General features: G+C 39.8%; 1 protein-coding gene across 2 annotated transcripts in view; it reads right to left on the bottom strand.

Annotated features, from left to right (window-relative positions):
* Positions 1 to 19606, bottom strand: part of cep85l (centrosomal protein 85, like) — a 284881-nt gene that overhangs the window by 30228 nt on the left and 235047 nt on the right. For both annotated transcript variants that reach the window (XM_048531736.2, XM_059645374.1), the window contains exon 4: positions 17272 to 17402. In XM_048531736.2, coding sequence (XP_048387693.1) covers positions 17272 to 17402 — 131 coding nt within the window. The remainder of the gene's footprint in view (positions 1 to 17271; positions 17403 to 19606) is intronic.

Raw genomic sequence — 19606 nt, forward strand, 5'->3', positions numbered from 1 at the left:
AAATTCATAAATTTCTGATTTACTTATGGGCACACTGGACAGTTAATTACAACATGTGTTTTTAAAAAGAAGATATAGAGCCAAAATATGGCTGTGGATGTAAATTCAATGACCGCTAAGCAAAGCTCTAAGAGAGACCATGGAATGTCACACCTGAAAAGATGCCCAAAGGGACAGGTGCAATTCCAAACAAACGGGACTGTGATGTCAGATCATGTGGAACTGACTACACTTACGAATAGAACATCTACTTCTGTAGATGATGCCCCAAACTGCAGACATGTTTATCAAAGAATCCCTACAGTGCAGATAGAGGCCATTTGGCCCATCAACTCTGCACTGGCCCTCCAAACAGGAGCCAATCCTGATTCAGCCCCTTACCCTATCCCTTTGACCCTGCATTTACCATGGCTAGTCTGCAAATCTCTGGACACTATGGGAAATTTAGCATGGCCAATCCATCTAACCTGCTCATCTTTGGACAGTGGATGGAAACCAAAACACCAGAGAGAAATCCATGCACTCACAAGAGAATGTGCAAACCCACGCAGTCACCCAAGGTTGGAATTGAGCCCATGTACCTAGCGCTATAAGGCAGCAGTGCTAATCACTGGGCCATTATGCCATCCCAAATATTTTACTCTCCCAAGAATATCCAAAAATAAAGAAATCGCTTGTGTTTGTTAGTCAACTGTTTTTTTGATAAAGATGAGCATTTATTAAAGATCATGACTTGAAGACAGCCATCAGACAACTGTGTGCTGGGTAACAAAAGGTTTTCTCTCATTTTGAATGCTGGAAGCCAAGGAGGCTTGTGGAATTACCAGCAAAAAGGAAACAGGACAAAACTCAATCAACTAGCTGGCCAGAAACCTCAAAATCAGCTGCTCTGGTACTAATGTCAGCTTTAGCGGCAACAGACAACTTATTGGATGCAATGTTCAATCATCCACTTTTCATAGTGTTTTGAAGAGTTAGTGGACCTGAAACGTTGCTTCTGTCTTCTCTCCACAGATGCTGCCAGATCTGCAAGTTTTTTCAACAATTTCCAACAAGTCGGTGAGGTTCTTAACAAATGCCTTGCATTGGTATTCACAAAGGTGAAGGAGATGGGGATGGTGAGCCTAGAGAGAGGTATAATGCTGATATTCTTGGGTGTGTTGATATAAGAAAGGGTATTGGGTGTTTTGAAAAGTCGCCAGGGCCTGATAGGGTCTATCCTAGAATATTGAGGGAGGCGAGGGAGGAAATTGCTAGGCACTTGTGCAAAAACTTTCAATTCTCTTCAGTCACAGCTGAGGGCCTACAGAACTAGAGAATGGCCAACACTGTTCCTTTGTTTAAGGAGGGCAACAGGAATAATCAGGAAATTACAGGCCAGTGAGCCTTCCATCATTAGCAGGGAAATTATTAAAGAAGACTCTTAGGACAGGATTTACTTAAATTTGAACAATATGGATCTTATTAGTAATAGGGATCATGGCTTCGCGTGGAGAAGTCATGTCTACACAATTGAGTTTTTTGAGAAAGTGCCAAAGATGAGTGTTGAGGGAGGAGCTGCAGATGTTTTCTACCTGCCTTTGGGCAAGGCCTTTGACAAGGTTCCTCCTGGTAGGTTGATAAAAAAGATGAAGTCACATGGGTCATCTGCAGTGAGTGGGTAAGATGGGTATAGAATTGACTTCGTAATAGAAGACACAGGATAGCAGTGGGAGGGTGTTTTTCTGACAGGAGGTCTGTGGCCAATGGTGTTCCACAGAGATCAGTGCTGGGACCCCTGTTATTTATAATATATATTAATAATTGAGAAGATCATAAAAGTGGTGGTAAATCCATTATAAGTTTGTGAACGACGCCAAGGTTGGGGGAGCTAAGGATAGTGAGGAGATTGCCACGCGAGACAGCAGGATATAGATAGGCTGCAGACTTGGGTGAAGGAATGGCACTTAATCTGGCATTTAATCTGGAAAATGCATGGTGATGCATTTTGGATGGTCTAATGCAGGAGGGAAGTGTACAGAAAAAGGCATAACCCTGAAAATGACTCTCAGTTTCCTGAGAGTGGCAAAGCAAGTAGATAAGGTGGTCAAGAAAGCAGATGGCATGCTTGCCTTCATTGGTCACAGCATAAATTATAAAACTTGACAAATCATGATGCAGCTGCAGAGAACTTTAATTAGGTTACTACAGATGAGCTGGAGTCAGGAACTGTGTATGAAGGGGTATTCAGCCAACATGTTGCTGAATGGTCTTTAAAATGTTTTTGCCCTTTGCCTGTGAACAACTATGTGATTGGTTCCTAGATAGTTGAACAACTTATAGGTATGAATATTTGATCTTAAGTCACTGGATCGCTGAAAAGGAAGGGGTTATCTTTTCTCTGCTATAAAAAGAGTGGCAAGTTTGGAATCTTGAAGAAAATCAGTGTATTTTCCTTCATTATTTGTGGTTCCTAACTAATAAATCAGAATATTTACAAGTATGAACTAGTCACCCTGTGCTCCTTGCAAGCAACTACAAGTACCTGGAGCATACTATGAGCCAGAAGTTGGAAAGCAGGACTTGCGTAGTTTTGGCAAGACAGACTTAATGGACTCTTCTGCATTGTATAATTCTAAGGAAACTTGAGTGTCAGCAAGTCCTGGCAAGTCAAAAGGATCATCTCAGTGAACTCTGTGACTATGGACCATTTAACTATCCTTCTAGTCTTGCCATCCACCCTTCACATCCATTTTTTTGAGTCTATGTCTGTGTGGAGAGGGAGGTTTATAAAGGGTTTTAGAGTTTTAACTCATGGAATTATATGTCAATAATTCATAACTGTTTACCTCGCTAGAATCTATTTGTCATAAAAAGTAACTCTTCTTAGGTCAGAAAACCCTGATTCATTCTTTCTGTCAACCTGTTTCAAGAAGACAGTTAAATCGGTGAATTTTGTGCACTTTTTAAACATCTTTAAATTCTGCAATGACTCCAGGAAAAGCAGGGCTTGATTTTCAGTGCACTACCCCACTGGGGTGTAACTGCACAAAGGTTTCAGAAATTTTATGTGCAGGAATGGGTTTAACACAGAAATGGCCTAAACGAATTGCATGCAAAGCTCCTTGGTAAAAGAAGCAGCACCATTCTATTCATATGCATAATCTTGCCAAACTTGCCTACAATATACAGTTGAAATATCTTGGGCAAAAAAGCAAAAAATGTTCAAAATATGCCATTCGTCCTTGCATCAGGACAGCCACAGTCGTTTTACTTATGCAGTGTAAATTCTGTTTTGCTTTGTGAAAAACCCAGTGAGGTACAACAACATTTCTAAAAACTGCAATTTGAAATGGCAATTCAGTAAGTTTAATAGATCAAAATGCCGATATATCAAGAATTCTACTCCTGGCCAAGTACAGGTCTCCAGCCAGTCTCTTTGATGCCAAGCTAGAATGGATATACCTGTACCATGAAAATTGATCTGACTCTCCCAACATACATAACCACACGTTACTCAAATTAGTATCACCAGTCTGCACAAAATCGGTGTCATGGCATTTATCAACAATTGATTTAGCTGAAAGGTGAAGATTTTGTTGTTGCTACCTCAGTGTGTTCTCTCTTAGTATTGTACTGAGTAGTTGTCAAATAGTCTACATATTTACATGTAGAATTTAAGACTTGCATGCAGCTGGTTAGTATTTCCAATATACCAGTTTATTTGAAAATAAAATTTGCACTGTTTAATCTGTGGCTGTAAGTTGCAGTCTGATAAGACAATGGCTGCATCAGGCATGATGTTCCTAATTTTTCAGTCACAAGTTGAGAGCATTGCTGATTGGGCCAGCATTTATAGCTCATCCTTACTTGGCCATAGGACAGTTAAGAGTTAACCACATTATTGTGGGTCTGGAGTCACATGTAGGCCAGACCAGCTAAGGATGGCAGTTTCCATCCCTAAAGGACGTTGGTGAACCAGTTCGGGTTGTCCCTGACAATTGACAACAGCTTCACTATCATCATTAGATTCTTGATTCCAGACCACTTTTTAAATTGAGTTCAAATTCCAGCATCTGCTATTGGGGAATTCAGACTCAGGTCCCCAAAACATTACCTGGGTGATCTCTGGGCTTTTGGTCTACTGATAATACCACTAGGGCATCAACTCCCTCTGATTTAGTTAATATTTCAAAGTGATCCACTACATAGTCAGGAGGTGAGGTGCTCATGCAGGATTCCTAGCCATGAACTGCTCTAAAAATGAATGTGGCTACATGGCTAGTCCAACTCAGTTTCTGGTCAATGGTAAAGCTGAGGATGTTGATTGTGAAGTATTCAGTAATGGTTTTACTATTAAGCATCAAGGGAAGATGGTTAGATTCATTCTTGCTGGAAATGGTCATTTCCTGGCACCTGACACCTATCAATGCTATTTGCCACGTGTCAGCTAAAGCCTGGCTGTTGTCCAGGTTATTGCTGCATGTGACATGGGTTGCTTCAGTACCATAGGAGTTGGGAATAGTGTTGAATATTGAGAAATCATCAGCAAACCTCAGCAAATCTGACCTTCTGATAGAGGTAAGATCATTAACAAAGCAGCTGAAGATACTTGGGAAGAAGACACTATCCTGAGAAAGTCCCCTACAAGGATATCATGAAGGTAAGTTGATTGGTCTCCAACAATCAGAACCATTTTTCTTCGAGCCAGGAAAATTAGATAAAAATTGCATTCCTTGAATACTGTTAGAATAACCAATGAGGCCGAAGGAGAAACAGTTAACTCAGTAGACTTGTCATTAACAATGCAGAATTTCAATGAACAAAGCAAATAAAGGAAGCTGAACTACATCTCTAACATAGCGATATGGAAGGCAGATGAAGTAAGATCCAACTTTATAGTAAGACCATAGTCTGTAATCTAGTCAGACCATATATCTAGTTGGAAAGAAACTGGAAAGACAGATAAGAGATAGAGAGTGTCAAAAGTGAAGAGCTGTTTTCTGCCAGATCATCAAGTCTGCTAAGATTCCTATAACTCACCCAGTTTAAGCAACCAACGTAATTAAAGACCCCTCCCACTCTAGTTATACCCTCTTCCACACTCTTCCATTGGGCAGAAGATGTAACAGTTTGAATACACATATGAACAAATTCAAGAATAACTCCTTCACCGCTGTTATCAGGTTTTTGAACAGACCTCTCAAATGTTAATGTTGATCTCTTTCTCACTGCACCTTCTCTGCGGCTGTACCACTGTATTTTGCACTCTGTTCTGCTACCCTGATGCACTTTGTATGGTACGATCTGCCTGTATAGCACATAAAACAACACTTTTCACTGTATCTCGGTACATATTACAACAATAAATCAAACAAACAAAAACTTTTTGCATCACTCTAATTGCATATTTGAGTTGAGATACAAAAGAGACAGTCAGGCATTGAGGGCAGAACTCTCCAGGTATTTCCTGGTTTCAAGAGACTGTATTAGGACTTCTCTCCATTATAATACATATTGTCTACTGAGCACCTTTTTTTTGTAGGATTGTGAGAGGAGTGCACTGGTAATGAAGCTCCACTATTCCACTTGTACCAAAAGTACAAATGTTCTATATTATCACCAATTTATTTATCTTTCTACCTTTGTCTAGAACTATGGAGACCATCACCAGGTTTCTTCAGTAAACTTAATTTATAACTATTCTCTAAAAGCTGACATTCTTTAAACAAGTGGCAAAAATGGTTCACAGCTAATCTACTTTTCAGAAGTTACTCCCTCAGCTTCACCATCCCTGCTATTATCTCAAACATATATATTCATACATAACAAGACAAGACAACATAGTCTGCAGAGACATTATAGGGCTTTTAAAAAATAGGTAAATGGGAAAAGACTCCCATGACTACAGGATATGAAAAAGAAGACATACCACAAGCCAGTCCTGTCATTGAGGTCAGGATGTAGACAGTTGATGAGATGCTCAAATAAAACTTCAATTGAGATGAGAGTTAGTTAGGATTCCTGATAATTGTCTTTACCAGTCTTACAATATTTCAGACAAGAGAGATTCTTGTTGATGATTCTGCTCTATGCTTTTCTGCTATTTTTCAGAAGAATCCGGGATTTACCATTCTAGCTTTAATGTCTTTGCTTGCATGCCAGAGGCTTTTGATAGGCAATCTTGAGCACAGCGCCCCTTCTAAAACAGTCTGCCTAGTGATTAGAATAATAAAATACATCTTATCCCCTAAAAAGCTTTCCTTCTCCAAGTCAACTGACTTCTTGTAAACAGCAGTTAAATGAAGTTTTCTTCGACTTTTTTTTTACTTCACAATTACAAGAAATCACAGGATAAAGACTCTTCAACCAGAAATGTCTAAACAGGTCCATATTCCAGTTTCTCATTGGGCCATAAATATATGTGTCCCAATAAGTACTTCTTTACAGTAGACTTTGTATCCATTTTTCCGGATTATGGTGAATCCCCAAACCTTTGAGTTTAAAAAACTTATTTGCGTGTGTAACTTTATCTGAAGCTTTCTTTGCAATTAGAAGTAAATCATGTCATAGAGCTTTCTACTTCCTCAAAGAGGGTAAACAGGTTGGCAGGGAAGAGCTTCTCTTTGTTGAATCCATGACTACCATTAGTTTAGACATAGAATTTTACAGTACAGAAACAGTCATTTGGCCAACTGTGTCTGTACCAGCTCCTGAAAGAGCTACCCAGCTATTTCCATTCTCTGATCCTACTTCCGTAGCCCCCAGGTTTATTAGTTTCAAATACATATACAGCTCTCTTTTGAAACTTCCTAAGGAATTCACCTCCACCGCTCTCCCAGGCAGCACATTCCAAATCCTAACAACTGAGTCAAGAAATTTCTCCTCATCTTACTCCTCCGTCTTGAAATTCTGACCCCCTAGTTACTGATATACCAACTAGTGGAAACAGAATATCCTTTCTTACCCTGTCAAAATTGCTCATAACTTTGACACCTCAATAAAGCCAACTCTTAACTTTCTCTGCTCCAAGGAGAATAAGCCCAATTTCTCTCTTCTTGTATCTAAAATAACTTCATTGCTGGTATCATTCTAGAAAATCTCCTTTGCGCTCTATCCAGGGCTTTAATATCCTTTCTTAAATAGGATGCCCAGAACTGAACGCAATTCTTGATTACTGATATACAGTGATTGTTAAGTTTGACTATGAAAATTCTAACTGAAATGGGCAGGAGGCAGGACAAATACAAAAGCAAATATTACAGATGCTGGAAGTCCAAAATAAAATGCAAAGTGCTGGAAATATGCAGCTTGTGAGGCAAATCTGCTTTTTTTTTCTTTCTCAGTCTATGAATTTTTAATCTCAGAATTGTCATTCACAGACAGATTTTTTCACAGAAGAGAATTGAACCAATCATGTTTAGATTGACTTGCATTACCATGACTGAAACGCACACTATCAACATCACAGGGTCACCATGAACCAGAAACGGAACTGGGTGCATCATACAAAATAGTGGCTGCAAGACTAAGTAAGAAGTTCAGATTCCTGCAGTGATTAGCTCTTCTCCTGACTCCCCAAAACTTGTTCACCATCTACTAAGATACAAGTCAGGAACCAGAAGGGCCCAATAAACCTGGGGGCTATGGAAATAGGACTAGAGAATGGAAATAGCTGGGTAGCTCTTTCAGGAGCTGGTACCGACACAGTTGGCCAAATGGCTGTTTCTGTACTGTAAAATTCTATGTCTAAACTAATGGTAGTCATGGATTCAACAAAGTGAAGCTCCTCCCTGCCAACCTGCAATACTTTCGCATTGATAAGTACAGGTCCAACAACACATCAGAAGCTTGACAGCATCCAGAACAAAACAGCCCATTGTATTGGCATTACATTCACAAAATTCATTTCCTTCACCACTAATTCTCAGTGCACCAGAGAAATTTAGACAGCATGGATTGGGAAAAATCCATGGCCGCTACATCTAGAAGTAGAAAGTGTGGGAAAACCATCACCTGCAAGTTCCTTGCCAAGCTAATCATTCTTGTTATTTGGAATTGCCATTCATTCACTGTCACTGGATCAGAAATCCTGGAATTCCCTCCCTAATAACACTATGGGTGTGTCGACACGAATTTAAGAACATATGAACAGGCATAGGCCACTCAGCCCCTTAAGCCTGCTCCATCACTGAAGATGATTATGGCTGATCTGTGGCCTAATTCCATAAGTCTGTCTTGGGCCTTATCCCTTGCTTAATAAAAATGCGTCTACCTCTGGTTTAAACTTAACAATTGGATTACCATTTGAGGAATAGAGTTTCAAACTTCCACTGCATTTTGTGTTTGGAAGTGCTTCATAGAATCTCTTGTGAATGGTCTTGCCCTAATTCTTAGACTATGTCCTGGCTCTAGAATCATCGACCAGTGGAAATATTTTGTCTTTATCTACCATTTCCCTGTTAATATCCTGAAGACGTCAATGAGATCACCTCTTAATCTCATAAACTCAAGACGATAAAGGCATAATTGGCCTAATCTTTCCTTTTAACTTAAATCCTGAAGGCCAGCTATCATCTTTGTTAACCTGCACTGAACTTCTCCATTGCCAAAACATTCTCCTTGAGGTGTGGTGGCCTGATCTGCTCACAGTACTCTAAGAATGGTCCAACGAGGATTTTGTATAATTGCATCATACCATCTGTTTCCCAATATTCCAGCCCTTTAGTGATGAAGGCCAGCAAGAAAGTGACTCATCACCACCTTCTCAAGGGCAACATGGGATGGACAAATGCTGGCCTAGCCAGTGAAGCCCAGATATCCTGAATGAAGTAAAAAGAAAAGTGCAATTCACAGGCTGGGAATTCTGCAATGACTAACTTCATGCTTATGTTCCCAAAGCACATACAAGGCACAAATTAGGAGTATGATGGAATGCTCTCTATTTACCTGGACAGCTACAATAAAACTCAGGATGCTTGGCCTTATCAAGGTATATATCATTGCTTCATTTTCTTCTAGGGCACATGTTACAAAAATTGGCTGTCTCTCCCTCTCTCCTTCTCTGTCTCTGTCTCTCTGTCTCTCTCTCTCTCTCTCTCTCTCTCCCCCCCACCTCTGTTTTCTTTCTTACTGTACAATTGTGCTCCATCTTTTGTGCAAGTCAGTCTTCTTATGGCCAAATCTTTATGATAACCTAAGAAATTACTAATCATGTGGAGAAATATTGAAATCAACCAGCATAAATGTGCTTACAAACATACAAATTTGGAGCAGATGAAGGCAATTCGGCCCCTCGAACCTAATGTACCGTCCAATAAGATCATGGCTGATATGACTTTAACCACAAATCAGCATTCCTGCCGATTCTGCAAACCTTTCACTTTAGTGCCTAACAAGAATAGGTTAAAGAGAGACTTCGATCATTCCCTGGGAAGGAACCATAGAACTTTAGAACAGGAAACTAATGGTTTATACAGAAATACAGAAGCGATAATTGAGAAGTTCACATACAGCACAAAAAACTTTCTGGTAATTGATAATGAACAGGTCAGCTGTCAATTGCAGGAATAGCTGTCAATGGTTAAGCTTCTGCTTCCCATGCCCTGCTCTGGGTTTGCTGTCAGATTAATAGTCCCCTCCCAATCTAGTTGGAACACCTTCCCTTTAACATTACCAAATTTATCCATGTTCTGTTCTGGTGCAGACAGTATGACTTCTATGAGTTCCACCATCCCCAGAGGCCCAGAAATTTGATAGCCATCCTCCTTTATGAATTTTCCAGCCGTATGTTCAATCATTCAATTCTCTTATCTCTATGCTGAAAACCACATGGGGCTTGGAGTAATCCTGAGATTACTGCTTTAGAGGTTCTATCTTTCCATTTCCTGCCCAGCTCCTCGAAATCTGCTTTCAGGATCTCATTTCCATTCCTACCAAAGTCACTGATGTCAACAACCTCTGGCTGATTGCCCTCACCCAGAAGAATGTCCCATAGCCACTCCATAACATCCTTTATCCTGGCACCAGGGAGGCACATACTATCAAGGAGTCACATTATTAGCCACAGAAATATCTGTCCGTGGAATCACCTATCATTCTTCTTCCTTTTCCAAGTACAGACGAGTCACCCATGGTATCACTTGATCTCATCAGTATCCGAATTAGAATATTGATTAGCAAGTGCAGAGTGCTGGCTGTATGATTCTCTAACACTGCCTGGCTATTACTGATTCCATTGCTGCCTGTACACTTCTTATCTGCAAATGTGACCACCTCCCTAAACATACCCGCTGTATAGTCCTGTTTCACGCAACTGAACAACAATGACTTGAGCGGCCAAATTCCAAAACCAGAAGCTCAATCTTATGCACCCAGTGCCATATTCTGTAAATGTGTTCGTCTGTGACAGATGGTGTGTTCATCACTTCATACACACCACAGGTGTACAGTCCACTTGGCTGACCCTACCTGTCATCCCATTACTTTAAAAACTATTACAATGGAAAAGTAGAAACACTTACCAATTTTCACCAAATATCCTATTGTCTTGTACCAAAGTAAAAGCCAACTACATATAAATAAGACCATAAAACGACATAGAATTGTTGTTATTTTATCTAGGGATACAAAATGAAAATGAAAGCTAAGTGGTTATGTTGAACATACATAAAACTTTACTTGGGTTGCAATTGCACCTTCATGTACAAGTTTGGACACTTGTACTATTGTTTAAGCACAGAAAGAGGCCATTCATCCCATTATGCCGACAAACGAGCATCATTGCCTACTGCCAAAGTTGAGGGATTACAGTTATAATAGGAGACTTTTTGCAGCATTGTAAAGTTGAATTCTTTCAGGTCCTGTAAAATTTGTCGTCACTCGAGTTTCAAAGGATGCGAGGGATCTGATTGGAACATATACAATTTTAACATGGATGGGCAGTCTAGAACCAGGTGACAAAGTCTCAGGACAAGGGGTGAGCCATTTAAAACTTAGATGAAGAAAATATTCTTCATTCAAAGGGGAATGAACTTGTGGAGTTCTCCAAGTTGTGGAGGCCCTGTCACTGAATATATTCAGGAAAGATGTACATTTTTAGATATTACAGGCTTCAGGAGTATTTGGAAAATAAAACAGAAATATAGCATTGAGGTAGAGGGTCAGCCATAATCATACTGAACGGTAGAGCACACATGGTTGGCTTAATAGCCTAATCTTGTTTTTATTTTCTATGTTTCTATATTTCTGTTCAATCATATTATGGCACACTTCTGGGGAAGGTGGAGCTTCAGCTCAGACCTTCTGGCCCAAAGTTAAGGGCACTACCACTGCACCATGAGATCCGTGTGAGTATCTTTTCCATGTGTTTGAACAATCAGCTTGTCAATGTTTCACACCTCTATCTAATTAACTCTAAGTCACCACAAGCGTTGAGGTATCTTATTCAATAACAAGGCAGCATGTCAGGATCTAACGACACAGCGGTAATGTCCCTACCGTTAGATCAGAAGTTCCACCTGCCCTGGAACTGTGTCAGAGCATGCCTGAACAGGTTATTCAAAATATATACATAGGGCCTTTTTGTGTACTGTGGGATAGTATGGGCAGTTTTGAACTCCTTTCATAAAACCATACGATTCCCTTGCAGAAAGCATACTGAAGATTCTCTAGAATAATTCCTGAGATGTGTGATTGTCCTACAATGAGAGATTCAGTTGACAGGCCTAAAACCTCTATAATTTAAAAGAATCAGAAGGGATCTCATTGAAATTTTGCAGAATTCTTATGGGGCTTGACACAGCAGATGCTGTAGTTTTCTCCTCATGTTCTTATGCAATGATGGAATGTTAATAGAACATAGAACATAGAAAACTACAGCACAGTACAGGCCCTTCAGTCCACGATGTTGTGCCATGGAATAATCCTAATCCAAAAATAAAATAACCTAAACTACATTCCCCTCAACTCACTGCTGTCCATGTGCATGTCCAGCTGTCGCTTAAATGTCACTAATGACTCCGCTTCCACGACTACCACTGGTAAAGCATTCCATGCGCTCACAACTCTCTGGGTGAAGAACCTCCCTCTGACGTCTCCTCTATACCTTCCTCCTAACACCTTAAAACTATGACACTTCGTGGCAGTCAATCCTGCCCTGGGGAAAAGTCTCTGGCTATCGACTCTATCCATGCCTCTCATTACCTTGTACACCTCGATCAGGTCACCTCTCTTCCTCCTTCTCTCCAGAGAGAAAAGTCCGAGCTCAGTCAACCTCTCCTCGTAAGACAAGCCCTCCAGTCCAGGCAGCATCCTGGTAAACCTCCTTTGCACCCTCTCCAAAGCCTCCACATCTTTCCTATAATAGGGTGACCAGAACTGGACATAATATTCCAAGTGTGATCTCACCAGGGTTTTGTAGAGCTGCAGCAAAACTTCACGGCTCTTAAACTCGATCCCCCTGTTAATGAAAGCCAAAATACCATATGCTTTCTTAACAACCTTATCCACCTGGGTGGCAACATTGACGGAGCTATGCCCTTGAACACCAAGGTCCCGCTGTTCCTCCACACTGCCAAGAATCCTGCCTTTAATTCTATATTCAGCATTCAAGCTCGACCTTCCAAAGTGCATCACTTCGCATTTATCCAGGTTGAACTCCATCTGCCATTTCTCGGCCCAGCTCTGCATTCTGTCAATGTCTCGCTGAAGCCTGCAATAGCTGTCGATACTATCAATGGCACCTCCAACCTTTGTGTCATCAGCAAACATACTAACCCACCCCTCAAGCAAGTCATTTATAAAAACTACAAAGAGCAGAGGCCCAAGAACAGAGCCCTGCGGGACACCACTCAGCACTGACCTCCAGGCAGAATACTTACCATCTACAACCACACTCTGGCTCCGGTCAGCCAACCAATTCTGAATCCAGACAGCCAAATCACCCTGTATCCCATCCCTCCTGACTTTATGAATGAGCCTACCGTGGGGAACCTTATCAAATGCCTTGCTGAAGTCCACGCACACCACATCCACTGCTCGACCCTCATCAACCTGTCTCGTGACTTCCTCAAAGAACTCAGTAAGATTTGTAAGGCCTGACCTGCCCCTCACAAAGCCATGCTGACTCCCTTTAATCACACACTATGCTTTTCCAAATAGTCATAAATTCTATCCCTCAGAATTCTTTCCAAAACCTTGCTGAGCACAGACGTAAGACTGACTGGTCTGTAATTTCCAGGGATTTCCCTATTCCCTTTCTTGAAAAGAGGAGCAACATTTGCCTCCCTCCAATCTTCCGGTACGACTCCCGTGGAGAGTGAGGAAGCAAAGATCTTTGCCAGTGGCTTAGCAACCTCCTTTCTCACCCGGAGCAACATAGGATAAATCTGGTCTGGCCCTGGGGACTTATCAATCTTAATGTTTGCCAAAATTTCCAGCACATCAACTTCCTCAATCTTGATCTGTTCAAGCCTGTTTTCCTGCTCCTCAAAGTTCTCATTCATAACAAGGTCCCTTTCCTTAGTGAAAACTGGAGCAAAAAAACTCATTTAGGGCTTCCCCTATCTGCTCAGACTCCACGCACAAGTTCCCTACGCTATCCCTGATCGGCCCTACCTTCTCCCTGATCATTCTCTTATTCCTCATGTATGGGTAAAATGCCTTTGGGTTCTCCCTAATGCTTCCTGCCAAGCCTTTTTTGTGCTCCCTCCTGGCCCTCCTCAGTCCACTTTTGAGCTCCTTCCGAGCAAGCCTATAATCCTCTAAAGCTGTGCTAGACCCTTGCTTCCTCCACCTTACGTACGCTGCCTTTTTCTTTTTGACAAGAAGCACCTCTGTACCTGTCATCCAAGGCTCCTTAATCTTACCCCTTCTTACCTGTCTCAGAGGAACAAATTTATACATCACTCGCAACAACTGCTCCTTAAACAGCCTCCACATGTCTGCTGTGCCCTTTCTGTGGAACAATAGCTCCCAATCTGTACTTCCCAACTCCTGTCTGATAGCATCATAGTTTCCTTTACCCCAGTTAAATATCTTCCCCTGGTAACTGCTCCTTTCCCTTTCTATGGCTATGGTAAATGTATGGCCTTGCACTTACATTCCAAAGTCAATTTTAGAAATGCTAAGAAGAGCTAATGTACATCTTTAGCTGTACCACCAATATGTCCGCATCACCCACTTCCTCTTCATTCCAGTTCCAGAGACTTCTTTGTTAAGATGGGGGATTTCAATAGGGGGCACACTTTTAAGGTGAGAAGAGAAAAAGGGTAGTTTGCATGTGAAATAAAGTTCCTGAGGAAGTGGTGGATATGGGTACAATTAGAATGTTTAAAAGCCATTTGGACAGGTATATGAACAGGAAAGGTTTGGAGGGATATGGGCCAGGAGCAGGCAGGAAGGACTAGTTTAGTTTGGGGTTATGTTCGGCATGGACTGGTTGGACCGTAGGGTCTGTTTCCACGCTGTGTACCAATAATTCTGTGTGATTCAGGCAATAATTCTGTTGTTAGATTAAAAAGAATGCAAAGTTCTTCCTGAACCAAACATGCATCACAATAGAATCGTGACATAGCAATATTAATTGTTTCTGGAGTTCTTCATGTGTCTATCCCCAACTTCAGAATGCAGTTTGGAATAGAAATAATAATGGGACTCTTCTCTAAAACCGTTTACAGAGCAGATATTGCTGTTCTGAAAATTTGGACAAATTTGATCATGTAATTGAGTATACTCATTAATCTTGGTCTGGGAATATCTCACAAAATTCATGATGACTTTTTAAATAATGGCTGTCATGCTGGGCAGGCTTTGTTAGGAGCAGTAATCATCTCAAGACATTTTTCAATTTGTAAAACAACCAAAACCAATGTGCTCAGCGACAACGTCAGGGAAATTTGTCATTTATGGTAATTATATAATCTTATTGTAGCTAGAAGTGGCTTGAACAAAAATAATTATATTCAACAATGCAAAATTTTATTTCATTCCTGTGAAAAGGAGCCACACGTTATTAGCAAAAATTATTGAAAATAGACTGTACAGATTTTACATAACCATTTTCTTCAGTTTGAAAGCTGCAGTCACGATCAGTATGAAAATCTATTTCGTAATGACAAACAAATTAGGTTGAAGAATAAAACTGCATGAATTTTGACAAGTAAAAGTGACAAAGTATTTTATATATTTGTAGTGCTTTCTTTGACTAATACACTTATGTAGGGTAATAGATATGAGGTAGACACGTAATGAGTTTTATATGTATTTACAAATGCTTTTCAAGCAAAAGCAAATAGAAAGTGGTTTGGAGATATTCCAGTATGTGACACTAATGGATGGAAATGTTTAAAAGGCTCAGTGATATTATAGTTCCCCAGATAAAGCTGTAAACTTGCCTGTCTTCAACCTCAGCCCCAATCCATTTAAAACTCTGTCCCTTCTTTTCCAGTGGAATCTGAAGGGAAGTCATTAAAAAAAATTGAAATGTTGTTTCTGTGTAACCCACTCCTTTAATTGGGCCTTCCTTAGTTAACATTCTACAGTTCTCCACATATCCAACATCCACATTCTAAAGTGTGGACATTGTGCTCTATTACATGAAAAGAAAGGGGTCAGTACATGAACAATCAGCAAAATGCACCTGACTTTTCAGCCCCCTTCCCATGCCCCCACCCCAAGATATCCCCATTATATTTATGCATTAGATAGACAATTAAAATAATACACTAACATTCCACTAATGTGTTGACATCATCATCTTGACCAGCAATGCAGAATGTGATCCTGCTGGACATAAACTGCGTCAATGCTTTTCTTAACAGCTATGCTTGCAAGTAATTAATTGCACACAAAAAAAACTGTGAAATGCTTCTGACAGATGTACAAATGAAAGTTCGTTTTTTCTCAATGCCATGTTTTTTGATGTTGCATTTTTCTGAAAGTTTTGTGTTAACAAAGGAAAAGAGAATTAAATGACTCAGGCACCAAACACAGGAAAAGCCAACTATGATGTTTTTTTTCTCTCGTCCCCATCTGTACTACCGTCTAAGTACAGTATTTAGATCCAAATTAAGCACTATTTTCTGTTTGCAGTATGTCATCATTATTATGTGCGATTGCACACATTATTTATTATTTTGTTATGAAGCTGATCAGTACAGAACAAAATCACAACAGGTTTATTTGATGTATGTCTGCACATGTGAATATGAATAAATGGAGGCAATCAGATGAAAGCTTCACACAGGTAGGGAAACAAAAGGATGGCAAATTAAACTAAATGTTAGAAATCATCATATTGGTAGAAGTACAATTATTGCTCATTTTCTCTTTAATATTGAATAGATGATTTTAAAATGCATTGAAGGGCAAATTCCTTTTTGGATTTGCTACCGATGAAACATCAGGGTAATTGTCAACAGGTACCTATATTTAAAACGCACATTGTGGAACTTATTAAAAAAACAATGCCCAATATCAATCTGGCTAAATGAAATGACAACAATTGTCATGGGTTGGATTTTAGAATAGCCAAGCTGATTAAATAAACCAGATATAGCTGTTACGCATAGAAGTGTTTTTTTTAAAAAGAATGATATTTAACTGACAACTTAGCCAGTAGTTTTAATAAGGAGTAGGACAGATGTTTGGTGAGAACATGATTAAGGGTGACTTCAAACAGTGTCTTTTATCTTTAATCAGCATCCAGACACAGTGGCCTTCTTTAGTCCTGCTCATTGCTACATCTGTATGAATACATAAAATATGTTTTATATCATAGAGAAAAATCTACCAGAAAAGGCAAAACCCCTTGGAGTTCACTGCTCCAGTTGCTGCCCTTGTTCACGTTTGAGACATTGACGTATGAACCCTAAAGACAGATCACGACATGAGAGCACGTTATTCTTATGATTTGTCTGCTGCAATGGCAGTGTTTAGGCTTAATGTTGCTTTTTTGTTTCAAAAGTACATATGGATGGCTATAACTGGCATTAAGCTGAAGAGTCCTGCCACTTGCCTGGTATTTAATTTAAAGCTAACTCAGAGGTCAGTACAAGTCTCCTGTAGTCATTTTGTGATAATGTGTAATCTTTATGAATGAAAGTTGCACCAAACATATAGAAAAATCATTCCTCCATAAACACTATAATAATCTTTTCGCTGGATTACTCTAGAGAAACTGCCATTAGCTTTTCTGAATCGTTTTTTACAGAATAGTCAACAAAATAAAGTACATTTCCACATTGTACATGAAACAGAAACTCTAAGAATCACAAAAAAATTGTTCATTACCTTTCAATGACAATATCCTTTTTTCTTAGTAAACTCTCCTTCATCTTCAGCTGTGAGTTCCTTTCATATGAATCCTGACTTAGCTGAGTGGGGTAGACCATTGAAACCTGCAATGGTGACTTATTGGGCATCTAAGGAAGAAAGTGAGATAAAGGCATTAAATTAAAATGCTGGGGCTCATTGACAATAGAGGTAAACTGGACTTGACACAAAATACAGAATTTTCTTTTAAAAATAGAATTATGAAAATAGAACTATATGAAGTAATTTTGCACAGCTTATGCAAATGTTTTAAAAATCAAAATGATAATTTGTAAGAATAATCATTAATATACTGTACAGATTCATATCATGTCCTTGACTTCATTTCAACCCCTCCTGTGATAGTAAAATCATATTATTATTCAGGATCTATCTGCCTGCATTCTAGGTTTTGTATATCACTCTGGTCCTCCGTTTCTGTCAAGAATTTGACCAGTTGGTGTTGATTTGTGTAACTGTATTTGCAACATACCTGGATGCTGACCGATATTTCTTAATATTTCTTTGTTAACTTAAAACTTAGCCACTATTACAACTAATGGTTGATTTATGTACGACCCAAAGATTCTAGTGACTGAAGGAAACCCTAAATCATAGTCAGAAAATCACAAGTTTTTGTATTTGTTAGGTTTCATACAATATTTCTCCAGTTTGATTATTTATTTACAGTGCAAAATAAAATCAAGTTCACATTTTGCCATGTTTATTTACCCAGCTTCTGCCATTCACCATATGAGATAATGTCACATTCTGTACAGGTTTTAGCAGGTTTACACCCTAATGCTATATTTGGAGTATCTACCTGCAACTGAAAATAATGGCTTACAAAGGAGAACAAAGCACAAAACTACAAATCAGCTTTTTGTCCTCTTCAGCCTGCTCCACCATTCAATAAGAGCATGACTAATCTGTTTAGATTCCAAATTCCACATGTTTACATACCCCCAATGATCTTTGATTTCTTAGCCTGATGTATTTATTTTAAAAATATTCAATGGTCCCACCTTCACCACCTTCTGAGGCAGAGAATTACAAAATTGCACAATCTTTTCAGAACTAAAAGATTCTTCTTGTCTCTGTTCTAAAAGGGCAACCACTAATTTGAAAACTGTGAGCCCCTAGTTCTGGACTCCCTTACAAGGCACAACATCAGATCATATGTATTCACTTTGATGTGTGCTTCAACTCCTTTATGTTATTATGATGTTATGCACATTCATATAGAGAATCTTCAGCTTTGTCTTTTTGTAATCTTTGTACCATCCAAAATTGTCTGCTGGTAGGTTTTTTTTCTTCGATCCTTTCTGCCATTCTGTGATTTCCGCTTCCCATATTACTATTTTGCTCTCCTTTCTTGACTCTATTCGTCGATTTGGTACATCTACTAAGATTGAATACATCAACTCACTTGTTTTGTTTAAAGCACTCTCTAGTTCCCGAGCTTTGCAATTTGTTGGGACACCAGTCCCAGGTATTTCCAGTATAGTCCATCCCAAAGATGCAAAATCCAACACTTCCCAGTGCTGGTGCCAGTACCCTGTGAACAAGAACCCACTTCGCCCTTGCTGGTTTTTGAGTTATATTCAGCTCTTTAATTTGATTTTCTTGGTAACAATTTGTACATGGGTCAGGTAGTAACCCAGGCATTATGACTTTTGAGGTTCTACTTTCTAATTTAGTGCCTTGCTTATACAGTCAGTAAAACATCTTTCCTAGGTAGAACAAAGAACAAACAAAGTTACAGCACAGGAACAGGCCCTGCGGAACTCCAAGCCTGTGCCGATTGAGATCCTCTGTCTAAACCTGTCATCTATTTCCTAAGTGTCTGTATCCCTTTGCTCCCTGCCAATCCATGAACCTGTCCAGATACATCTTAAGAGACACTATCGTGTCTGCATCTACCACCTCCGCTGGCAACGTGTTCCATGCACCCCCACCCTCTGCATAAAGAACTTTCCACGTATAACTCCCACAAACTTTCCTCCTCTCACTTTGAATTCATGACCCTTAGTAATTGAGTTCCCCACTCTGGGAAAAAGCTTCTTGCTACCCACCTTGTCTATACCCCTCACAATTTTGTAGACCTCAATCAGGTCCCCGCTCAATCTGTGTTTCTAATGAAAATAATCCTAATCTACTCAACCTTTCTTCATAGCTAACACCCTCCATACCAGGCAACGTCCTAGTGAACCTCCTCTTTACCCTCTCCAAAGCATTCACATCCTTTTGGTAATGTGGCGACCAGAACTGTACACAGTACTCTAAATGTGCCCGAACCAAAGTCTTATACAAC

This window comes from Stegostoma tigrinum, chromosome 4 (assembly GCF_030684315.1).
Source record: "Stegostoma tigrinum isolate sSteTig4 chromosome 4, sSteTig4.hap1, whole genome shotgun sequence".
Taxonomy (NCBI): Eukaryota; Metazoa; Chordata; class Chondrichthyes; order Orectolobiformes; family Stegostomatidae; genus Stegostoma; species Stegostoma tigrinum.